The sequence below is a fragment of the Lampetra planeri genome, chromosome 22 (assembly GCF_965212315.1).
Source record: "Lampetra planeri chromosome 22, kcLamPlan1.2.h2, whole genome shotgun sequence".
NCBI lineage: Eukaryota > Metazoa > Chordata > Hyperoartia > Petromyzontiformes > Petromyzontidae > Lampetra > Lampetra planeri.
In genome coordinates this window covers 10,376,599-10,397,065 of record NC_136128.1, presented here as the reverse complement: position 1 = coordinate 10,397,065, position 20,467 = coordinate 10,376,599, and the positions used below count along the sequence as shown (strand labels likewise).

Below are 20,467 nucleotides of genomic sequence, written 5' to 3'. Positions count from 1 at the left end.
CAGGCAAGACCGAGGCAGCCCGGCGCGGCCTAGTCGGTGTCGGGGTTTTGTGCGGCGGCGGCTCACCTCGTGGCGCTTCTGGCGGGGCTTGAGCGACAGAAACTCGGTGCTGGAGTCGAGATCGGCGACCGTCCGGCGCGTGTTCACCATCGTCTCCTTTGTCTGATGAGCAATTTTTATTTTAAAATTTGAACACAGACACCGTCTTTAACAGCGGCGAGACGCGGACGCCATGCCGCGCACGGATACACGACCAGCTGAGCGCGCAAGCGGCAAACATAGTGCCTCTGAAATCCCTACTTTAGCAACAAAAAATCTCGCTTGTTTCGGTGCTGATATATATGTGCCGTTGTGACTGTTGAAAACTCGACGAAAGGGGCTTTTGGCACCGTTACTTTATCAAGGGACTCGGCAGGGGCACTACTTTCGAGGTGTGATGAGGCAGCGTTGGATTTGGCGGGAAAGTCAAAAAAACAGCTGATGACAAGCGAGTGGTCGCCCCTTACATCGGTTTTAAAGTAAACCCGCTTAATTTACACTGTTTAACACTTAACACTAGAAATACATGTTAGCTTCCCTCAGAATAGCTAAGATTACAGTTATCTGTCCGTTATGGCCTTAGCGTACCTCTTACCAATTTCAAATTATTATATAGATACTCATCAGGGATGGCTGATTAACTTAATTGCTCAATTATCCATTGAGCCACGACCCATAAATACGGGTGCCATCACTGTCACGGTTATCTTTTTTCGCTTACTATATTACCAAAGCAGCGCCGCCTACTGCAAACGAACGTGAACCTAAAATATTCTTGTTAAAGAACTGGTTATTTTCAAGATTGGGCCATCGTGTTAATGTTAGAATACGGTACAACCATAACTCCCATAAACCAAACCAAAAATCTGCAATAAAATTCCCCCAAAAATTGCTAAATACTGCACCTGCGGTAACAATTGATACTATTTGTACGTTACCTCCTGAGGGGGGGGGGGTCTCCCTTTGCAAACGATGTCCAGTCTCTAGCAGCCTCCGAGTTGGGTTGCTTAAGATCGTGGTATTGGAGGGAACCTCCAATGTTTCACAAGCACCGTCTCTCTTAACCCTCCTCTCGCTGATAACCCTCGGCATGGGCCACTTATCAACAGCAGGTGGCGCTCAAAGCTGTCTGTAGAATGTTGAGATTATTAAATAACCCGGCACGGGTTCAATGCGGTTTAACAAGTTCGCCGTTTATATTCATTTCGTCTGGCAACATTCCTGACCGCATATTATTAATAATCAACCCTTAGACTACATGGCTACGTTATTGATTTTGTGCGTGCTAAGAATATAATTTTCTGCCAGACGGAAAACTTTCAACAACGAAAGTGAGATCGGTCTCTCTAAATTTAAAACGCGTGGAAATAGGGTTCATGTACATGAGTGACCTCGATTAAACCAGCGGTGGAAATTCCACGTTCCTATGGCGTCAGACTGTCAAAGGTCCTATCTGAAATACACAGAATGCTTAAATGTTGCCACCAAAAACCAGCGTCTATGGGGGGATATATTTAGCAATTTCACTCGAGATGATGGAACCTGCCCCTCTTTGTTGCCTGTGGCAACAGGGGGCAGTCTAATGCAAGGTGTAAAGGTTCGGTCCAAGCCAACATTATGCATTGACACCATTGGAACCTCATTTGCCAGAAGAAAAAATATGATAATTGGTTTTTTACCCTTTAATCTGGCAACAAAACGGACACCTTTTTTACAAGGAGTCATGTTTGCATAGACCACAATGCCTGCAGTCATAATGCCTTTTGGCGTCATCTGGTCCAACACCATGTGAGACTAGGCGCTAAGGAATGCTGTCTCGGGTGTGGACCAATCAACTTCAAGGACAGTGCATACATTATCAGAGTTATGTTTTTTGTTTGCATTATGACTGCAGGTATTGTGGTCTATGCAAATATGACTCCTTGTAAAAAAGGTGTCAGTTTTGTTGCCAGATAAAAGGGTATAAAAACAATTATCATTATTTCTAGATTTGAAGCTTTCGTGACTGCAAGGAATCATCTTCTTAGGTTCTTTCGGTAAAGCCACGCAGAAAGTAAAATAAAATAAAAACAAAAATAACGACGTTTCGGAGGCAACACAAGTCTCCGTCATCAGGTGGGACCGTCACAGCCAGATTAGCTGTATCAAGTGAGGCAATGATTCAAGATGTAATCCCTTAAAAGCGAGTTGAGGGGGGAGGGAGAGGGAGGGGGGAGCTCATCAGACTATGGTAGCCAATGAAAGGAACGTATCGAGAGGGAGGGGGGGCGAGGCCAAAAGGGTGGGCGATGGACGTGGAAGCGCTTGTGCGCAAGCGCAAGCGCACAAGCGCTTCCACGTCCATCGCCCACCCTTTTGGCCTCGCCCCCCCTCCCTCTCGATACGTTCCTTTCATTGGCTACCATAGTCTGATGAGCTCCCCCCTCCCTCTCCCTCCCCCCTCAACTCGCTTTTAAGGGATTACATCTTGAATCATTGCCTCACTTGATACAGCTAATCTGGCTGTGACGGTCCCATCTGATGACGGAGACTTGTGTTGCCTCCGAAACGTCGTGATTTTTGTTTTTATTTTATTTTACTTTCTGCGTGGCTTTACCGAAAGAACCTAAGAAAATTATCATTATGCATTGATTCGATTATCCGTACAATGTAAACGGATAAACGGCCTGACAATTATTCAGATAAAGAGTATGCGCGCATCTCTTTGTCAATTGTCAACGGCTGTCACCTTCAAAAAGAGGCCCTCGGCTCGCGTGATTGGGTGTCCTGCTGGGGTACGCTGTATGAACTCGAAGTGCACCTAGCCTGGCACAAGCGCCGTGGTGACGTCGCCAGCATTTAGTGGTGAGCGGCAGGTTGATATTTTAGCTGTGTCAATCAACGTATAATCTACATGAATAGTCCGTGTTTTGCCAATCCACTGCTGGATGAGGGCCTCTCTGTTCTTTGCAGGCCAAACTATTTAATTATTTTTATTTTAGCAGGTAAGGCCCATTGAGCTAGAAAGCTCTTTTTCAGAAGCGATCTGGCCACAAATGATTGCTCAACGAAGTGGCTTGTCACGTGGACATTTATAGCAGCCAAATGCTCTGAAAGCACGTTGATTCTAAATGTGGAGGGGAAACCCGGAGGACCCAGACAAATCCGCGCGTCCACAGTGAGACATGCAAACTCAAGATATACAGCAGTTGTCAGGGTCGGGATTAAACTCACGCCCTCATGTATACCTGACGAGGTAGTTAACATCTCACCACCGTGGGTGAGTGAGCCGGATGCGTTATCTTTCTCATTTAGACATAGTGCTAAATTAGAAATAATTATCGGTTTGGTATATAGTGAAAACTTGAAAAGCATCAGATGAACCAAGTATTTGAGAAGGTAACTCAAGAGACCGCTACTTGTGTGGATATACTCAACAGGCTTGTCATATCATCATCTGGAAAGTCAGCAGTCCAGTATTTAAAACTGGAATTTTCAAAGAAAGATAACTTACAAAAAAAACCAAGTAACTCACAAATCCAGCATTAATATTAAATTCAATTATTAATTCAACTCAGCGCAACTTTACATAAACAGGATCTTAAAGAATGTATGAGAATGTCAGATCGATTATTCTTACTTAATTTATACTTTAGTCACCAAACAATTATCTTGAATTGCAACAATGTCACAAAGGGAAACAAACGAAGCTCTCTGTTCATTCACTACGTTTGCTAGAAAAACTGCCAAACGTGTAAAAGTGTTTTTTAGTCTCTGAACAAGAGCAGTGATTGTGCTGGACTATAAAGTGTTACGTATTATCACTGAGAATGCTGCTGCTGAGTAAGATCTTGCATGAATTAACACTCCATTGATTTAAAGTAGCGAAACATAACATATGGGGTGGTGGCGCAGTCGTTGGCACACTTTGCTTTGAACCCTGGCACCCTAGACATGGGCCTCTCTTCTTCATCAACCCACACTGACCATCATGACGAAGTATGGTCAAACATTCCCAGATGACCCGATCCAATGAGTGACATGGGAGGCCTTGATCCAAAAGTGGATGGACAAATGGCAATAATAAAACAGTACTCTGTGTATCAAAGGCAGTATTTGACTTTAGTCTGTCAGCTGCTGATTGAGCAAATATTAAGTCATGAGATCTCAGGGTAGATATATATATATATTTTCCCAAACTTATATGATATTTATTTTAAATTGTGTGCTATAGGTCCCGGCCTTTCACCTACATTTCTCTATTTGGAGGGCAATCATTTAGGTCCACATTGGGAAACTCACTCGACTTAGGTTCAAAGCGAACCATAAACATTAATCTCGGGGCTATGTTTTAAACAGAATGTGCCACGTGTACGTGCGTGTACTGGACCCAATGTTCACAAGCATAAACAAACGCATCTCAGCTATTATCTTAATTTGGTTAAGGTTCATATCGTATTGTGCAACATATAAGCCTGATATTTTCTAGGACCTACACACACTGGAAATAAGGCCATAATTTACTGGGTTAAATAAACCTAACATTTATTTTGCATATATTATCATGAGCTATACTCTATCCACGACTGGATGAAGGCCTTCCCATGCCATTGCCATTCCCTCATGGTCCCGTGATGCTACAATTCCACCATACCCTTGCATACAAACTGATATCGATGTTTGCACGGTGGATTTGTCCTTTCGAACGTATTCTGTCCTTTGGCTCCCATTCCGTCACAAGTCTTGACTTCTGGCCACCATCCTCAACCAAGCCACCTTACTTTTCGTAACAATTAATGTGATGTGCTTTTCATTTATCCCCCTTAATGTGTTCATTTCTTGTTCCAAAAGATAATTCCCAGAATGCAATTCATACATGAAGTATATAAGCTCAATTAAAAATGTATATACACATGATCAGTGGTGGTTATTATTATTCTGAAACCATTGTTACTATTATACAGTATATTATGAAATGTATACGCTGTATATGTTGTCGCAAAAGAGGAGACCACGTGAAGCCAGCATGCGTTAATTCAATGGTTTTTAGCCAATAGACATACATGAAACACCACCCTGGTGAAAAACATGTACCAAAATAGGTTGATGGTTTGAAACGTAATGTATGCGTTTCTGTTTAAAATGCGGTATTTATCTGTCAACCTATGCGGTTCCTAATTTGTAGATTGGATGTGTATTTTGAAACAAATAAAACATTTATATTGGTGTGGGTGCAGGCCTTCATCCAGCAGTCGATTGACAAATGGCCGTACAATTATTGCTATTGTCGTATTATATGATGTCATTTAAATGTAACTGTATAAACTGTTTATTGAAATTACCAGTCTGCCCTGCTGACGAAACGTCTCGGATTTTTTTGTTGCACAAATCACAGAGTGTGCATTATTGTATCACGACATCCCAGAGCCCACGCAAGTGCCCCCTCGTGTAAAAGAAACAGGGCTGGTGCATGCGTCGCAATGGATGTTCATTTAATCTCCTGGTGCAAATAAAGAATACAACTGCTACATTGACTCCTCCTTGCCTTCTCTCACCCACCACTTCCCTCGCTTGCGTGAGTCACCGACCGACCTTCCTCCCTAGGGCTGTGGGGTGTTACTGGAGTTCAGAATCAAAGCTCCTCCCCCCCATCGTTCGATGGGACGGATGGGAGGGCTCTGATGCTGTGGATGGGAGGGCTCTGATGCTCCGACGGTTGAGTTCAATGCGGGGAGGGGGGAGGAGTGTTGTGTGTGCGGTTTGAAGTTGCGGAAGGATGCTGGCAAGTGATGTGATGACGCTGTATGGCTTGTGCTGTATGAAGAAGTCTCATCTTATCCAGAACGCACTTGCTGTGCCAATACGAAACGTAACTCTTGCAGCTGCGGTGGCTATGTGTAAACCCGTCGCAGGCCACGGCTAAAAATGCGAGTTTAATAAAAAAAACTCGATGCTGCATTGAAGACGGTCAGTATACAATGAGTGCTTTAAAAAGAGAAAATGGGTAATATTTTTAACGTAGGATTCTACATCGCAACATTGTCACCGTGTAAGTCCAAACGGTGGCTGTTTCGAAAAACGTATACAAAAAAATACAACACGCTACATAGGTTTTATTACCATTGAGAGGGCAGGATTATCTCAACGTTTTAGCTTACTGGTCAAAACGTTGAGATATGCCTAAAAATGTAAGGAATTGTTTAAGTGTACATCATCATCATGGCGATCCACAGACAGATAGACCCAATTCAGGAATTGTTTAGTTCTAAAGAAAGAGTCTTACTTGCTGTATGGCCTTACCGTATACACGATATAATAATTTACCTACGTGACTTTACCGAAAGAACCAAAGAGTATGGATTCCTGCAGTTACGAAAGCTTCAAATCAAGAATAACACAGTCCATTGAGTGTGTTCAATACAAATTCTAATGATGTTCTACAAGAGTGTACATGGTCCTGTCTTGGCAACGTAATAATACATCATCATTATCCGTAGGTTCACCACTGCACATTTCGACATTTTTTCACGACAACATCGCAGTGTTGATGAGCCATGAACTTCATGAAGCCTCGCCACTGCCAGAGGGTTCGTCATACACCGAAACGGCGTGCACCCCCCCCAGCCCCCCCGGTGATGGTGGCGACGTGGCATCGACCCGAGCCATCCTCCGCCCGCTCCACGTGGCCGTGACACGGGACATCACGCGGCAAGGATTGCCACGTGGGCCACGCCACGACCTTGCTCCTCCCCCACCTACTCACACCACATCATGTGACCTTGCTTCGGTCCGCTTCCCCACATGACTGCAGACGCGTGTGGACATGTATGGGCGATGGGAGGCGATGGGAGTGTGTTGTGAGAGCTTCGATTGCATTGCACCGTGTGGCACGTGCGTCAGCGGGTTGTGATTGCGTTGAACGCGTGTCCCATCCATTCGGGTTGCAATGGAAACATTCACAGCGTGTCGGCGGCGGGGTTAAAGGGCATGTGTGCGTTTCATGTTGCGTGTGGCAGGCAATATGTTCAGGAGCTAAAATAGCAATGTCGAATTATGATAGCCAAGATGAAAATGTTCATTACGCGCACGCTCGTGTGGCTGATAATTTACTCCGAACCGTGTTCCGTCGTAATGAGACACTTAATGTTGATGTATTACGATGAATCATATTGTTCTATTGTGAATCGCTTCCGTCCCGTCAACGTACGACTAGGTCAGTTTATTTTTCGCACTGAAACAATTAATATTCTGTTAGTCCAGCAGGCACCGTCATTCGTTCGGGGCGACTGCCGCAGTGTGAACGGTGAGCACACTGTGGAAGTTCGATCTCCGGGGCGCGGCAGTAGAAACAGTGTGCTCGCCACTGTGTCCAGCCAGCAGTTTGTATGGGAGTACAAGGGGCCGTCCATAAATGACGTCACGCTATTTTGGACGATTTTTGACCCCCCCCCCTTCGTCACACGACGTTACAAAAAGTCAGACCCCCCCCCCTCAAATATGACGTCACAAAGCTCTGCCCCCCCCCCCCCAAAATAAAACATGCTTAAAATCGCTTTAAACTATTGTCATTGTAGTGCGTATTTAATGTGGCGCTGCACTCTGATGTTGTAGGAGAAAAAATATATTAAAACGTCTATTTAATTAAGTAGAACGTGTCTATATTTATTTAAAGTTGCGAATTTTCATGTGAAGTCACATTTCTCACCGCCCCCTCGTCACACATCGTCACAAATGTCTGACCCCCCCCTAGGTGCGTGACGTCATTTATGGACGGCCCCCAAGCACAGAGCCAGTCGTTTGGGTGGGGTACAATGTGGGTATACGCAGTGCCGGATTAAGCTAGTGTTATAAAGGGGCCCTAAATTTTTAAAAAGACACACATATTAAAACACATTTTTTACTTGCATAGTAAAGTAATTGTATTTTTTCATTTGCTATACAGCCAGATAATACGACAAATCGCTAACCTTAAACACCCAGTCGTTCATAATAGTTAAAGGCAGTATAGTACTATAGTAATAGAGCAAGTGCAGAATCACTAAACCGGAATTGATAGCTTGAAACCATTTAGCGTGGGGCCCTTGAAAGTGCAGGGCCCGTAACTACTACATATGCACTACATATGTACTACATATGTAGTAGCTACTTGTGCAACTATGATCATCCGTTTTGCCCAGCGTGGAAGAGTAGGCCAAAAAACGTCTCGCTCCGCGAAGCTGGGAGACCCTTATGCCAGCTAAACCCGGCACTAACCAGCGTGGTGAAGTATAGCACAACGTCCACCACCAACGCCTTCATCCAGCAGTGGAATGACGAATGGCTTATACATATAATACCACTACCAACTCCTGTCCATCTATAACACGCAGCGAAAGTAAACACTCTGTACACCCCCGCCGCACATACGACAATCGATCCTTTTGTATATAAAACTGCGCTTCCTCTTTCACTAAAGCAACTTCGTCTGCGAGTGGTGGGGTACAATGTGGGTACTCCCACCACCCCCACTCCACCACCACCCCTATCGCTCCCCACCACCACCACCACCCGTCACGCTTGGGGAGGCGTCGTGGGTGCGCAGTGCTATTCATATTCAACGCACGCGCTCCCCTCGATCTTCCTCGCCACCACCACCGCCACCCCCTTCCATGCTCCCTTCACATCTCGAGCCAACCAACCAGAGGAGCGGAGATCGGCACACCCTCCGAACCCAACCCACATGCTCGCCCTGCCTCCCCACGTTTGAATGTTACGGGGTGGGTCGCGGTGGTGGGGGTGGATTGCCTTAGTCTGGTTTTTTGCGAGCGGTGTGGAGCGGATGCAATTTGGGAGGAGCTCGAGGCTTGGTTTGAGTCGCGTAACGAAGCTCGGGGAGGTTGTCCCGGGTTTTTGTTTTTAGAGGAAGAAGATCATCCCAACAGCAAGCACGGCGTTGACTTCCTTGGTGTCCATCCATAGCAGCAGCAGCAACAGCAGCAGCAGCTTATTCTATTGCCATTCGCAAAGGCTGCGTTGGCATTGCTACGGCTGGGAATAGACGCACAGCACTGGTAGAGAGAGAGACACACAGAGACACAGAGAGAGAGACACAGAGAGAGACACAGAGAGACACACAGAGAGACACGCACACAGACACACAAAGAGAGACACACACAAAGAGAGACACACACAACGAGAGAGACACACAACAAACCCGTAGGGGAGAATCGATATATTGTGTATCGCTTTAACAGTTGTTGTAACGATGGCGAAAGGCGAGGGTAAAGGTGCCGACAGCAGTAACAGCGGAAGCGAATCATCCCTGTCTGAGTCCAACCTGCTCAACCAAGAATCTTGCAAGGTTAGCGACGTCCACGGATTGCACTCGTTTCATTCCACATCCATCCCTCGGCGTGCACTGGTGCCTCACCCCCACCCTCTCTCTCTCTCTACCCCTGTGCTCATCACTGCTTCGTGTGCGTTCCGAACACAGTTTGTGTAATTCGCGTGGTTCATTCATTCAAGCGTCGGTTCATTCATTCGATCGACACTCACTTGGCCCGTTTGCGAATCGCTCCGCGTCTGATTCGTTCGCTGTCTGTAGACTCCGTTCCTTTGTTCATTCACCGTGACATCCGTTCATTCATTACGCTTAGAAATAAGTGTTACGTGGCAGTGACTGAGCTTGCGTGAAGCTATGTGTGTGTGTGCGGGTGTACACTTCATGTGTCCATGCGTGTGTTGTGGGTGTCCGTGTGACAAACCGGGCAACCCGCAGTTCGATTCCCGCTCACGGTCCTGGGCCTCCCCCCTAGGTCGACTCGGCCTCAAATGAGTTCCCGGTGCGGTGTGTGAATATCGCCACTGGGGAGACAAAGGCGGCCGGGCGTGGTTGCTGGCCACCAATAGGCTCGTGCCGGCATTCATTCGGTGCTGCTCGCTAACAGCACTTGCCCCAAAAGTCTGTTCGAGGCTATACTGGGGATCTTTGTCTTGTGTCTGTGTGACACGTGTGTGTGTGTGTGTACGTGTCTATCTGCGACGTGTGTCGTACGTATGTATGTGTGAATTTGTGTGTGTGTACGTACATGTGACGGGTGTGTATGTTTGTTTTGTGTCTGCGTGCATGTGTGTGACTTTCGTCTGTGCGTGTCTGTATGTATGTATGCGTGCGTGACTTTTGTCTGTGCGTGTCTATGTATGCATGTGATGTGTGTTTGTGTCTGTATGCACGTGTGATCTGTCTGTGTCGATGATTTGTGTGTATACATGTGTAAATTGTGTGTGTGTGCATGTGTAGACTGTGTGTCTGTATGCATGCATGTGTGATATGTGTGTATGTATGGATGCGTGATCTGTGTCTTTGTGATCTGTGTGTGTGTGATCTCTTTATGAATGTTAGTATGTGTCTGTGTATCTCTGTCCTTAATATGTGTGTAAGTGCGTGTGTCGTCTGTGTATGTATGTATGAACTGTGTGTGTGTTGTGTGAATGAATGAATGGGGTTTCCTTAGCCTGCCTAGACACGGAGCTTAACGCTCCACTTTCTCCTTCCTCGCTATATTCTTTTGCCTTTGTAAGTAAAAAAAACCACAGCTCAACAGCTGAAGTTTAAGAATGCAGTTTGGTTTGGCTCAGCGTGCATCCATCTGACTTGCGTAACACGTGGCGTGCTACCCATTCATAAAACACTTTGTAATACCTACTGGGAGTTGTGTAATCACGCTCGTGGTGTGTAGTAACATGCAAGATATCAGCGAGAAAAATAATAATAACATTAATCGTTATGCGTCTTAGTTGTATGTGAATGAACCAAAACAGAGCATACACACAACAGAACACACTAAAGCTGCATCAATACATACACGGACACATCAAACGTACGTAAGACACCTCGCAAATGAACATGCTCCATTTGAAGGGACAATCTAACTAATATTGCTAGGACAAGTGATACACAGTATACACACAGACACACAAAGTCGAACATAGACATATCAGCAGCATCGAATTAATTAACTGAACACACGTATGTACATTATAGCTTACACATGGAACTCATTATCTGCATACAAAAATCGACCAATGTGTAATGAAGAAGAGCCATTTCCCGAAACGTCGCCTGTTAGATATATTCTTTCAAGGCAGCATCAGTGGTATAATTGATGAATGCGATTTTCCTTGTTTGGGCTTGTGCATCACCGCCAACAGAGCAGCAGGAGCAGTAGCAGCATCGCCAAATAATTCGTACAGTAATGGAACAGAGCGTTGCTCCATCTTCATACGTTGCCTTGTCACAGCCTTGCAGTGCGGTGGGGCAGCAGGTCCCGTGGTTACGTGTATCGGCAACATCGCTTTATCAAATGAGCCTAGACAGCCACTGGCATTTTTGGAGCACAAGGAGAGGCTGATGCGTACGTGTCACATGTGAATCCAGAGTGGCGGGAGAGCTATGCTGAAGTACATACTACTTGGGATTGATGTTACGATTGTTATCCTGTCCTGTGGCTCCTATCCATGGCATCGCGCCTCTTCAATAAAGTACCAGGGAAAATAAAAAAAAATGACTGTCTCACGGTTTGAAAGTAGAGAACAAAGTTAAAGTTGCCTCCCCCTGATTTTTGTGGTGGTCCAAAATGGAAAACGTTGAGTTTGGAATATTTCCAGTGATATAGACCCGCAAATATGTGTGCCAAATCTCAGCTGTGTAGTCCTTTTTGGAAGGTTGTTTGAATTGGCATCAGTCGCTCGCTCGCTCGCTCGTGCGCTCCCAGCTGTATCGGATCTCAAATATTATTTTTCAAATCAAATTAGGATTTACTTGAGTCACTCGCGATCAAGCCATATATGATATCCTGTTCGGTGGAATGTTTAAAGTGTAGCTACCTTCAAATACTCCAGTTTGTGTACTTCACATGTGGGGTACTATTTTGGTAATACCTACGTGTACAGTTTACACTTTATATTTCAAATCTTTTATTTAACTATAGGCTATAGAACTAATTGCTGAACAAATAATGCGGCGTTTTAGCTCAGCGTCTTCGCATACATACCCATACCCTTTGAATATTAACCTTTGAATATTAACGCAACAACATTTAGTGTGACGGCTGACCGATCCTCTAAAACACACGTCTATGGATTATAAACATTTACCCAATTTAATAGAATCTCCTAATTTTCAGATATCTTTGCAAGCCTGGGAGAGCAGGCGTAAATGTGGAGGGATTGTCTAAAAGTCCGTCAAGCTGAGCAGGCCTTTCTGGCAAACAGTGGCTCGAGCAAAACATTTGCAGGGGTTCCACTTTGGCCCTCTTATATAAAGCCCTCCACATTCTGCATATACATTGGCGACGTGGCCGCGGGCACGCAGCAATGTTGAGCCCCCGTTGGCGGCGGTCTTTAACATCGTCACGCCGGCCCGGGCCCTTCGCTTTGAGCCACGAGACATTCCATTCGTGTCATGGAAACATGGAGCTCGGGTGCGAAGCACTGGCTGACGTACAGGACGCGACGTAGGAAAGTGCCCGCGCCAACGACGCTTGAAACACGTTGGGGTGAGCGGGGGGGGGGCTACCTAGAGACGAGGGGCAAGCGCTGCATAAACTCAATGTCAAACAGCTGATCACAGTAAACTAAACTACTAAACTTTATATATTTATTTTACCTATGTAGCTGTATTTCAGAAGCGACCTGGCTATCAGAAATGATGGCTCAACGGGGAGTGGCTTTGTCGAGTGGAAATTTCGAGCAGCCAAATACACGCGTTGATTCTAAATATGGAGGGCAAAAATTGGAGGACCCGCAAAAAATAATCAACGCGACCACGGCGAGAACACGCAAACTCTAAATATACAACGAGCGCTGGGATCAAACCCACGACCATCCTGTATATCAGGCAAGTGACTTAACATCTCCGCTCGGCCGAGCGGAGGCGGATTGGGGGGGGAGGGGGGGTCACAACATTTTCAACTTTTTAAATAGGGCTCCCTACATTAATAACAAATGTGTTTATTTAAAAGCCACGTATTCATTCTTTTTCTGGAAAAACTTCACCAAAACACATTCACGGGCCGTCACACGCACCCACGTCCCCATCTTGGACTGAGCACCCACCGTGACTTTGGGCTCGGTTAGCACGTGGGTGTGGAACAGGCTGTACAGAGATCATGGTATATAAGGTGCTGTGGGGGCGGGGACTCTGATTGCTTATCTAAACACGGTCGAGCCTGCTGACACTGAACATCGACTCGCCCGTGCTGGACATCTGTGCAAAATAACTTCATAGCTCATCGGATTCCTCCGGTCTAAATGGAAAAAAAACCTATTGTTGCTTCACTGACCACATGTAAAAAAAAATTGATATGATGTATATGAATTCACCAAGAAGAAAAAATAATTCAATTATTCACCCACGTGATTTTCATGTTACATGCCGAATCCCAACTTGGCGTGTGAAACACACATTTTCAGGATCAAGCACACTCAGACCATATTTAGATACATTCCAAAGCATATACACAAAAAAGGCCCAACTTGAATGCACGTGATCTTTTATGTTTTCACAAAGTAGCAATTCCATAAGTGAGCTTCACATCAGCGGCAGCTGTTGAGCGTGGAGCAGGCGCTGGGATTGCACTTGGCCCCACTGGCTAGGCTTCCCATTGGCTAGGCTGCCCGCTGGCTAGGCTTCCCATTGGCTAGGCTTCCCATTGGCTGGGCTGCCCACTGGCTAGGCTGCCCATTGGCTAGGCTGCCCATTGGCTAGGCTGCCCACTGACTAGGCTTCCCATTGGCTAGGCTTCCCACTGGCTAGGCTTCCCATTGGCTAGGCTGCCCACTGGCTAGGCTTCCCACTGGCTAGGCTTCCCATTGGCTAGGCTGCCCACTGGCTAGGCTTCCCATTGGCTAGGCTTCCCATTGGCTAGGCTTCCCATTGGCTAGGCTTCCCATTGGCTAGGGCTGCCCATTGGCTAGGCTTCCCATTGGCTGGGCTGCCCACTGGCTAGGCTTCCCATTGGCTAGGCTTCCCATTGGCTAGGCTTCCCATTGGCTAGGCTGCCCACTGGCTAGGCTTCCCATTGGCTAGGCTTCCCATTGGCTAGGCTTCCCATTGGCTAGGCTTCCCATTGGCTAGGCTTCCCATTGACTAGGCTTCCTATTGGCTAGGCTTCCCATTGGCTAGGCTTCCCATTGGCTAGGCTTCCCACTGGCTAGGCTTCCCATTGGCTAGGCTGCCCACTGGCTAGGCTTCCCATTGGCTGGACTGTCCACTGGCTAGGCTGCCCACTGGCTAGGCTTCCCATTGGCTAGGCTTCCCATTGGCTAGGCTTCCCATTGGCTAGGCTTCCCATTGGCTGGACTGTCCACTGGCTAGGCTGCCCACTGGCTAGGCTTCCCACTGGCTAGGCTTCCCACTGGCTAGGCTTCCCATTGGCTAGGCTTCCCATTGGCTAGGCTTCCCATTGGCTGGACTGTCCACTGGCTAGGCTGCGCACTGGCTAGGCTTCCCATTGGCTAGGCTTCCCATTGGCTAGGCTGCCCGCTGACTAGACATGCCCAAGAGCCGGTACTGGGCGACAAGATGTGAAGGGGGGGGGGTGACTCATTTAATTTCTTGCACCACAGCCGCATGCCAACCACGCAATGCCCAACGTTTAACAACTGGTTGATATGACGTTTGTCGGATGTGTACGTCTGTCATCGTGCGTGCCACCCTGTCAATGATGTTAATGACTCTCACAAGCAGTAATCCGCGTGTGTTTGTGTGTGTCCGTTTGTGTCTTTGTGTGTGCGCGTGCTCGCTAATGCCAATGTCGCAGGAGCCCAAGAGCACCAAGCTGTCTGTAATGAGCAAGATTTGCTTCGGGATTGGTGGCGCCCCTTACCAGATGACCGGCAGCGCCATCGGATTTTTCTTTCAAATATTCCTTCTTGACGTGGCGCAGGTAACGGAGCACGCACGGTGCGGTTCGGACGCACACACTTGCACACACTTACGCACACGTGCACACACTTACACACACGTGCACACACTTACACACATGTGCACACACGTGCACACACTTACACGCACGTGCACGCACGTGCACGCACTGACGAATGCAAAGATCCCCTGTGTAGCCACAACAGGCTGTTTGGGGCAAGTGCTGTTAGCGAACACCATCTCGCGCGCGCGCGCATGCGCAGACACGCACGGTAGAGCTACCAATAACGCACAACAGGCGCGTCGTTACATGCTCATTAATGGAGTTGGTCAAACATCCCGATGTAGGATCGCAGAGCTTGGGCGATTGTTGGCGTCGCGGTTCTGGCCGCCTTCCCTCTTCGTCTGCGGTTTCCCGCGCCCCATTGCGACAATATGTCGGCGTCACAAATTGTGCGGGTTCCGATCTGCGATTTGCATGAGCGAGCAAGTACACAAATATCACATTGTGTTATTGATGTAAAAAAATAAGAAGTGGCTTTACCTCCCTTCTGGCAGTGTTGAGATGTTCCAATGCCAAATGGACACCTATCACAACAAGGGATCGAGTCTGCATGAATCACACATGCCTGTGGTAAAGCATGCAAACTAACGTGCTTTGGTAATGTACTCGTTGTCCTTGAAGCTGATTGGCCCATACCATGTCTGTATTTGGTGTGTGAACATCTTCAAAACTTCGTGTCTTACTGTCAGACATTGGACATCTTGATTATTATTGATATCAATCCTCCATTCTTGGTCTTAACCTTGCCGGAAAATCGCAGAGCTGTAACCAGAAGCGTCCTTCCGGATCGACATTCAGGACAATGCTGAAAAGGATGTGACTCAGGAATGATGCAGGGATTTGCGTAGGTGTGGGCTTATCCGTATCTACGGGTAGAGCTGTCTCCACACTCAGGGGGATGATAGAAATGGAGAGAGGAGGAGAGCGAGACTAATACAAAGACAAAGATCCCCCGTATAGCCTTAACAGACTGTTGGGGCAAGTGCTGTTAGCGAGCACCTATGAAGGCCGGCACTGCACACGAGAGGGAGGGTGGCCAGCACCACGCCCGGCAGCCTTTGTCTCCCTAGTGGCGATGTTTACACACCGCACCAAGTAAAACATTTTAAGGCTGAGTCTACCTAGGGGAGGCCCAGGACCGGTTCTGATAATCGTCACCGGTGTGGGCCTTGAGCGGGAATCGAACTCGGGTCGCTGGGTTCGTAGCGTAGCGCGATAACTGCTACACGAGAGCTCCCCCCATGCACACACACACAGATAAGGACAGAGATGGATAGGCCTGTAGAGAGATAGCCAGAGGTGAAGAGTGAAACACAAAGAGAAGCGGAGAAAGTCATGGGAGCATTCTGATGCACTCATTAACACCCTACTACTGGACACCTTTGAAAAAGAGCTTTATCGCTCATCGGATTCCTCCGATACCGATACAAAAATACATATTCAGATTGCGACACCCGCAAACAAGACAGCATCGCCCCGATTTAAAGCTTTCGTGACTGCAGGGATTCATATTCTTGGTTCTTTCGGTAAAGTCACGTAGAAGGGAAAGATTATTTTATTATTTCATTATTTCCCTTCTACGTGATTTTACCGGAAAGACCCAAGAATATATTGCCTCGATACCCCAGTTTTCCCCCCGCTGGCTCTCAAATCAATCCTGGATCAATTTCAAGATCGCACTTGCCCTCTTCAAGATCCTACAAGATCTACTTCCCTCCACACACTCTCCAACCTCTCTCCTCTCGTCTCACTCTGCCGACCGTTCGTGAACCCTCCATTCCAGCAACCAAGACGTCCTGTTGTCGAAGCACACCCCCCCCCCCCCCCCTGTTCAATATTTGCACTGTGGGAGGTCACTCATTCTTTTCTGATTCACACCCCCACCTCTCCTCTCCTAGTCTCTAACTGCCTCTACAGCCATCCGTGCAGTCAACTGCCTTGCCCCTGTTGTGAAGTCCACGCTCCAATACCTTTTTTAATTTCTTTCAACCGTGACTGGACTGGCTCGTTCTACAAAATAATAATGGCCACTTGTTTTCGCCATTAAGATCCAGTGGGTGTAGATGCTGTATATACACACACACACATCCACATTGTATCGTGTTGAATTGAGAGAAACGTGGACAGGGAAGGAGAAAGATTCAGGTTTACACGCTCTTACCTGTCTTAGACACTGCAACAGACACAGAGAACAACACCGAGAGAAACAGACGCGGGTAAAGACACGGATAGAGACATGAAGAGATGCAGGGGCATTCAGAGAGACGCAATGCAATTCTGTGTCTGTCTCAGACACACTTAAATAGACACAGAGAACAACACAGAGAGACACAGACGTGGAGAAGGATACATTTAGAGACATTTACAGAGAGAATGCAGTACAGTATTGTGTCTGTCTCGGAGACACACGGACAAGAAGGAAGACTTGGAGATAGAGGCCAGAAAAGGGACGGGGGGGTGGACAGACAGAGAGAGACACTCAGAACGTAGAGAGGGTGAGGCATGAGGGCGACGGAGAATGTTAGTGACGCTGCGTACTTTTCCTCCGTAAAGCCAGCTACAACCAGCGGCACGCTGAAACACATCAACAGCAGCGGCACCAGGGCAGCGTGGCCTGATTCCTCCGCTGAGTTTACATCTGCACTGGCTGATGTGAAGCCAAGCCCGCAAGGCATCGTGCCCAGGCGACGTTGCCACCTGAACAAACATTCAGATTCTGAATCTGAAAGTTCACGAGCAATATTCACGAAGTCTTGCTCATGCCCCCTCTGCTTGGCACTCCTATCGTGTTTTTTCTACGATTTGTCGTTGTTAGCTTTCTGACCCGCGCCTGGTGGACATCCGTGAAAAAAGAGCTTTATAGCTCAACGGATTCCTCCAGTGTAAATCAAGATTCTGACTCTCTATCAGCCAAGGCAGTTGTAATTATGACACGTGGTATTTTTTTTGGGGGGGCGAGCTTGATATTAATAATTATGTATTTACAACCTTTTGCCAATTCACTGCTGGGTGAAGTCCTCCCCTCGGCGTCTCGGTCATGGGGGTTTTTTTTACCATACTTCACCATGCCGGTCGGCCTGTGGGGTTGGGGAAAGTGGTGGGCAGTAGTGGGGGGGGGGGGCAGGGTTGGCGTTGTGGGAGATCCGGGGCTGGGTTCAAATGTCACTCGCACCACTGTTGTCCGACACTTCACGTGGCCTTGAGGTGCACGTAGCCTGGCACAAGCGACGTGGCGACGTCACCGCGGCCTTTGTTGTTACAGGCTGCGGATGAAGCTCAGGTCGCTGGGTGAATAATGTGACGAAAATAGTCGTTTAAGAAACGCAAAATAAATGCTGTCCGGTCACAATGCGTTCATTAGATACACGTTAAGGTCTCCCTTGAAGTGGTTGAACTCAAGGTTTTGGTTCACTGCGCCACCGCTCCATACCCCGGAGGTTTATCGGTGACGCTTGATGTACGTAAAAAAAAATCACAAATATCCAGCCGCCACCCCACCACCTGCCAACCCAAAGATTTATACAGTACCTCTGAAGATTTTTGCCACTTTTAAAGTTCATCTCAGCAGAAATGCAATTGTGGTTACATTCTAGATTTGAAGCTTTCGTGACTGCAAGGATTCATATTCTTAGGTTTTAGCTGTATCACTTGATACAGCTATCGTGCTGTGACGGTTCCACCTGAAGACGGAAGCTTGTGTTGCCTCCAAAACGTCGTAATTTTTATTTTATTTTACGTTTATTAATTTTAATTTTTTACCTACGTGACTTTACCGAAAAAACTTAACAATATGTGGTTACATTTCCACATTTGATGTTCCAAATACACTTATTTAAACAATTTGTATATATTTCTGGTCAATTTCAGTTTCTTAGGCTAAAGTTACACAGCGTCGAATATATTACGCGCAGCCGATGCAAATAAAAATCTCATGTAAATTTTAACAATGAGTAACGCACCCTGAGGCTAATTAGAATGCACAAGACGCACAAACCAAGGTGGGGGAACCATAAGATACTAAGATTACGAAGGAGACTTCGTTTCTTGGCGCCACGGTGGCGAGATGTTAACTACCTCGCCTGGTATGCAGGAGGTCATGAGTTCGCTCCCGACTATGATGCCAGCTGTATATTTGGAGTTTGCATGTTCTCCCTGTGGTCATGTGGATTTTTCTCCGGGTCCTCTTGTTTTTTCCTCCACATTTAGAGACGTGCGTTTAGAATATTTGGCTGCTATACATTTCCACACGTGATAAGCCACTTCGTTGAGCTTTCATTTGTGGCTTTCATTTGTGGCTATACAGCTCAGTGGGCCTTACCTGGTAAAAAAATAATTAAGTTTTTTAGTTATTTGTTAAACCAGGTGAGAACTAAAGTGAGCAGGATGAGTCTCGTTGCAAGCGTGACTTGGGGGCATCAGTTTGCCAGTAGGGGGGCGGTGGCTGCATCTGCTGCTGCTGTGTGATCCCAATTGAGTAAAGTGCGATAGAAGTTTCCAATTTTCTGGCAAATTCTAACCCTGATGCCGCCGACACGCAATGGCCGACCCTTGCTCTCGACTTTAGGGGAATCCTTAAGGTTCGCTGTGAGTGAAGCGGACGGCGAGTAGTATTATTATAATTACCACTACGGTCAATACGCCGCACTGCTGCAGTATTGACCAGGGCGGCCTCTAGATTTGAACCACGAAGCCCCATAACAACGAATGGCACCACAGCCAGACCGAATTGTGCCAGCCGCTAAACTACCACTCTCCATATACATACATACTGATACGCGCACACACGCATAGCTCATGTGTCCACGTCCCATTCTTGTAGACTCGCACGCACGCACATGTACGCACGTAGACGCACACTCCAGACATCACGTGACACGGTGCCGTCACACGTCTAGCACTTGTCTAAACGTCGCCGTGCGTGTGTGTACACGCGTGTGCGTGCGTCTCTCCAGCTGAAGCCGTTCTACGCGTCCGTGATTCTGTTCGCGGGGAGAGCGTGGGACGCGCTCACGGACCCCGCCGTGGGCTACTTTGTGAGCAGGAGCCGGAGGACGCGCTACGGAACGCTTCTGCCATGGTGAGCCCAAAAACAACTCTCTCTGTCTCTCTCTCCTTGCGTGCATCTCATCACAGCGGTATCCATCAACCTCCAGGCCACCCTCTCCTTTCTTTTCCTTCTCTCTCTCTCTTCCGACACTTGCCTTTCCGTTGCCTCTAGTTTTCCAGAGCTCACAGCAGAGGGCATCTATGGCATAGCATGGCGTGATGTTAAACTACCTCACCTGGTATGCAGGAGATCGGTGGTTCTACCCTGACCCTGATGCCTGTATATTTGGAGTTTGCATGTTCTCCCCGTGGTTGCGTGGATTTTTTTTCTCCGGATCCTCTGGTTTTTCTCTCGACATTTAGCAAACGTGCATTTAGATAATGTTGCTGCTATATATGTCAACGTGATAAGCCACTTTGTTGAACTATCATTT

The 20,467-nt window shown here is 47.2% G+C and overlaps 2 protein-coding genes across 15 annotated transcripts in view; one reads left to right on the top strand and one right to left on the bottom strand.

Moving 5' to 3' along the window:
* Window positions 1-464, bottom strand: part of ATAD2B (ATPase family AAA domain containing 2B) — a 44,709-nt gene extending 44,245 nt beyond the window's left edge. For 5 of the 14 annotated variants that reach the window (XM_078604406.1, XM_078604408.1, XM_078604402.1 and 2 more), the window contains exon 1: window positions 67-461. In XM_078604406.1, coding sequence (XP_078460532.1) covers window positions 67-150 — 84 coding nt within the window. In that variant the 5' untranslated portion in view covers window positions 151-461. Of the gene's footprint in view, window positions 1-66 lie in introns of all 14 variants that reach the window. The other 9 variants (XM_078604401.1, XM_078604403.1, XM_078604412.1 and 6 more) reach the window with 4 other exon arrangements.
* Window positions 465-8,741: 8,277 nt separating this feature from the next.
* Window positions 8,742-20,467, top strand: part of LOC144725002 (sodium-dependent lysophosphatidylcholine symporter 1-like) — a 58,587-nt gene continuing 46,861 nt past the window's right edge. Inside the window, exons 1-3 of the mRNA XM_078604400.1 lie at window positions 8,742-9,358; window positions 14,820-14,945; window positions 19,940-20,064. Of these exons, the coding sequence (XP_078460526.1) occupies window positions 9,263-9,358; window positions 14,820-14,945; window positions 19,940-20,064 (347 nt within the window). The 5' untranslated portion in view covers window positions 8,742-9,262. The remainder of the gene's footprint in view (window positions 9,359-14,819; window positions 14,946-19,939; window positions 20,065-20,467) is intronic.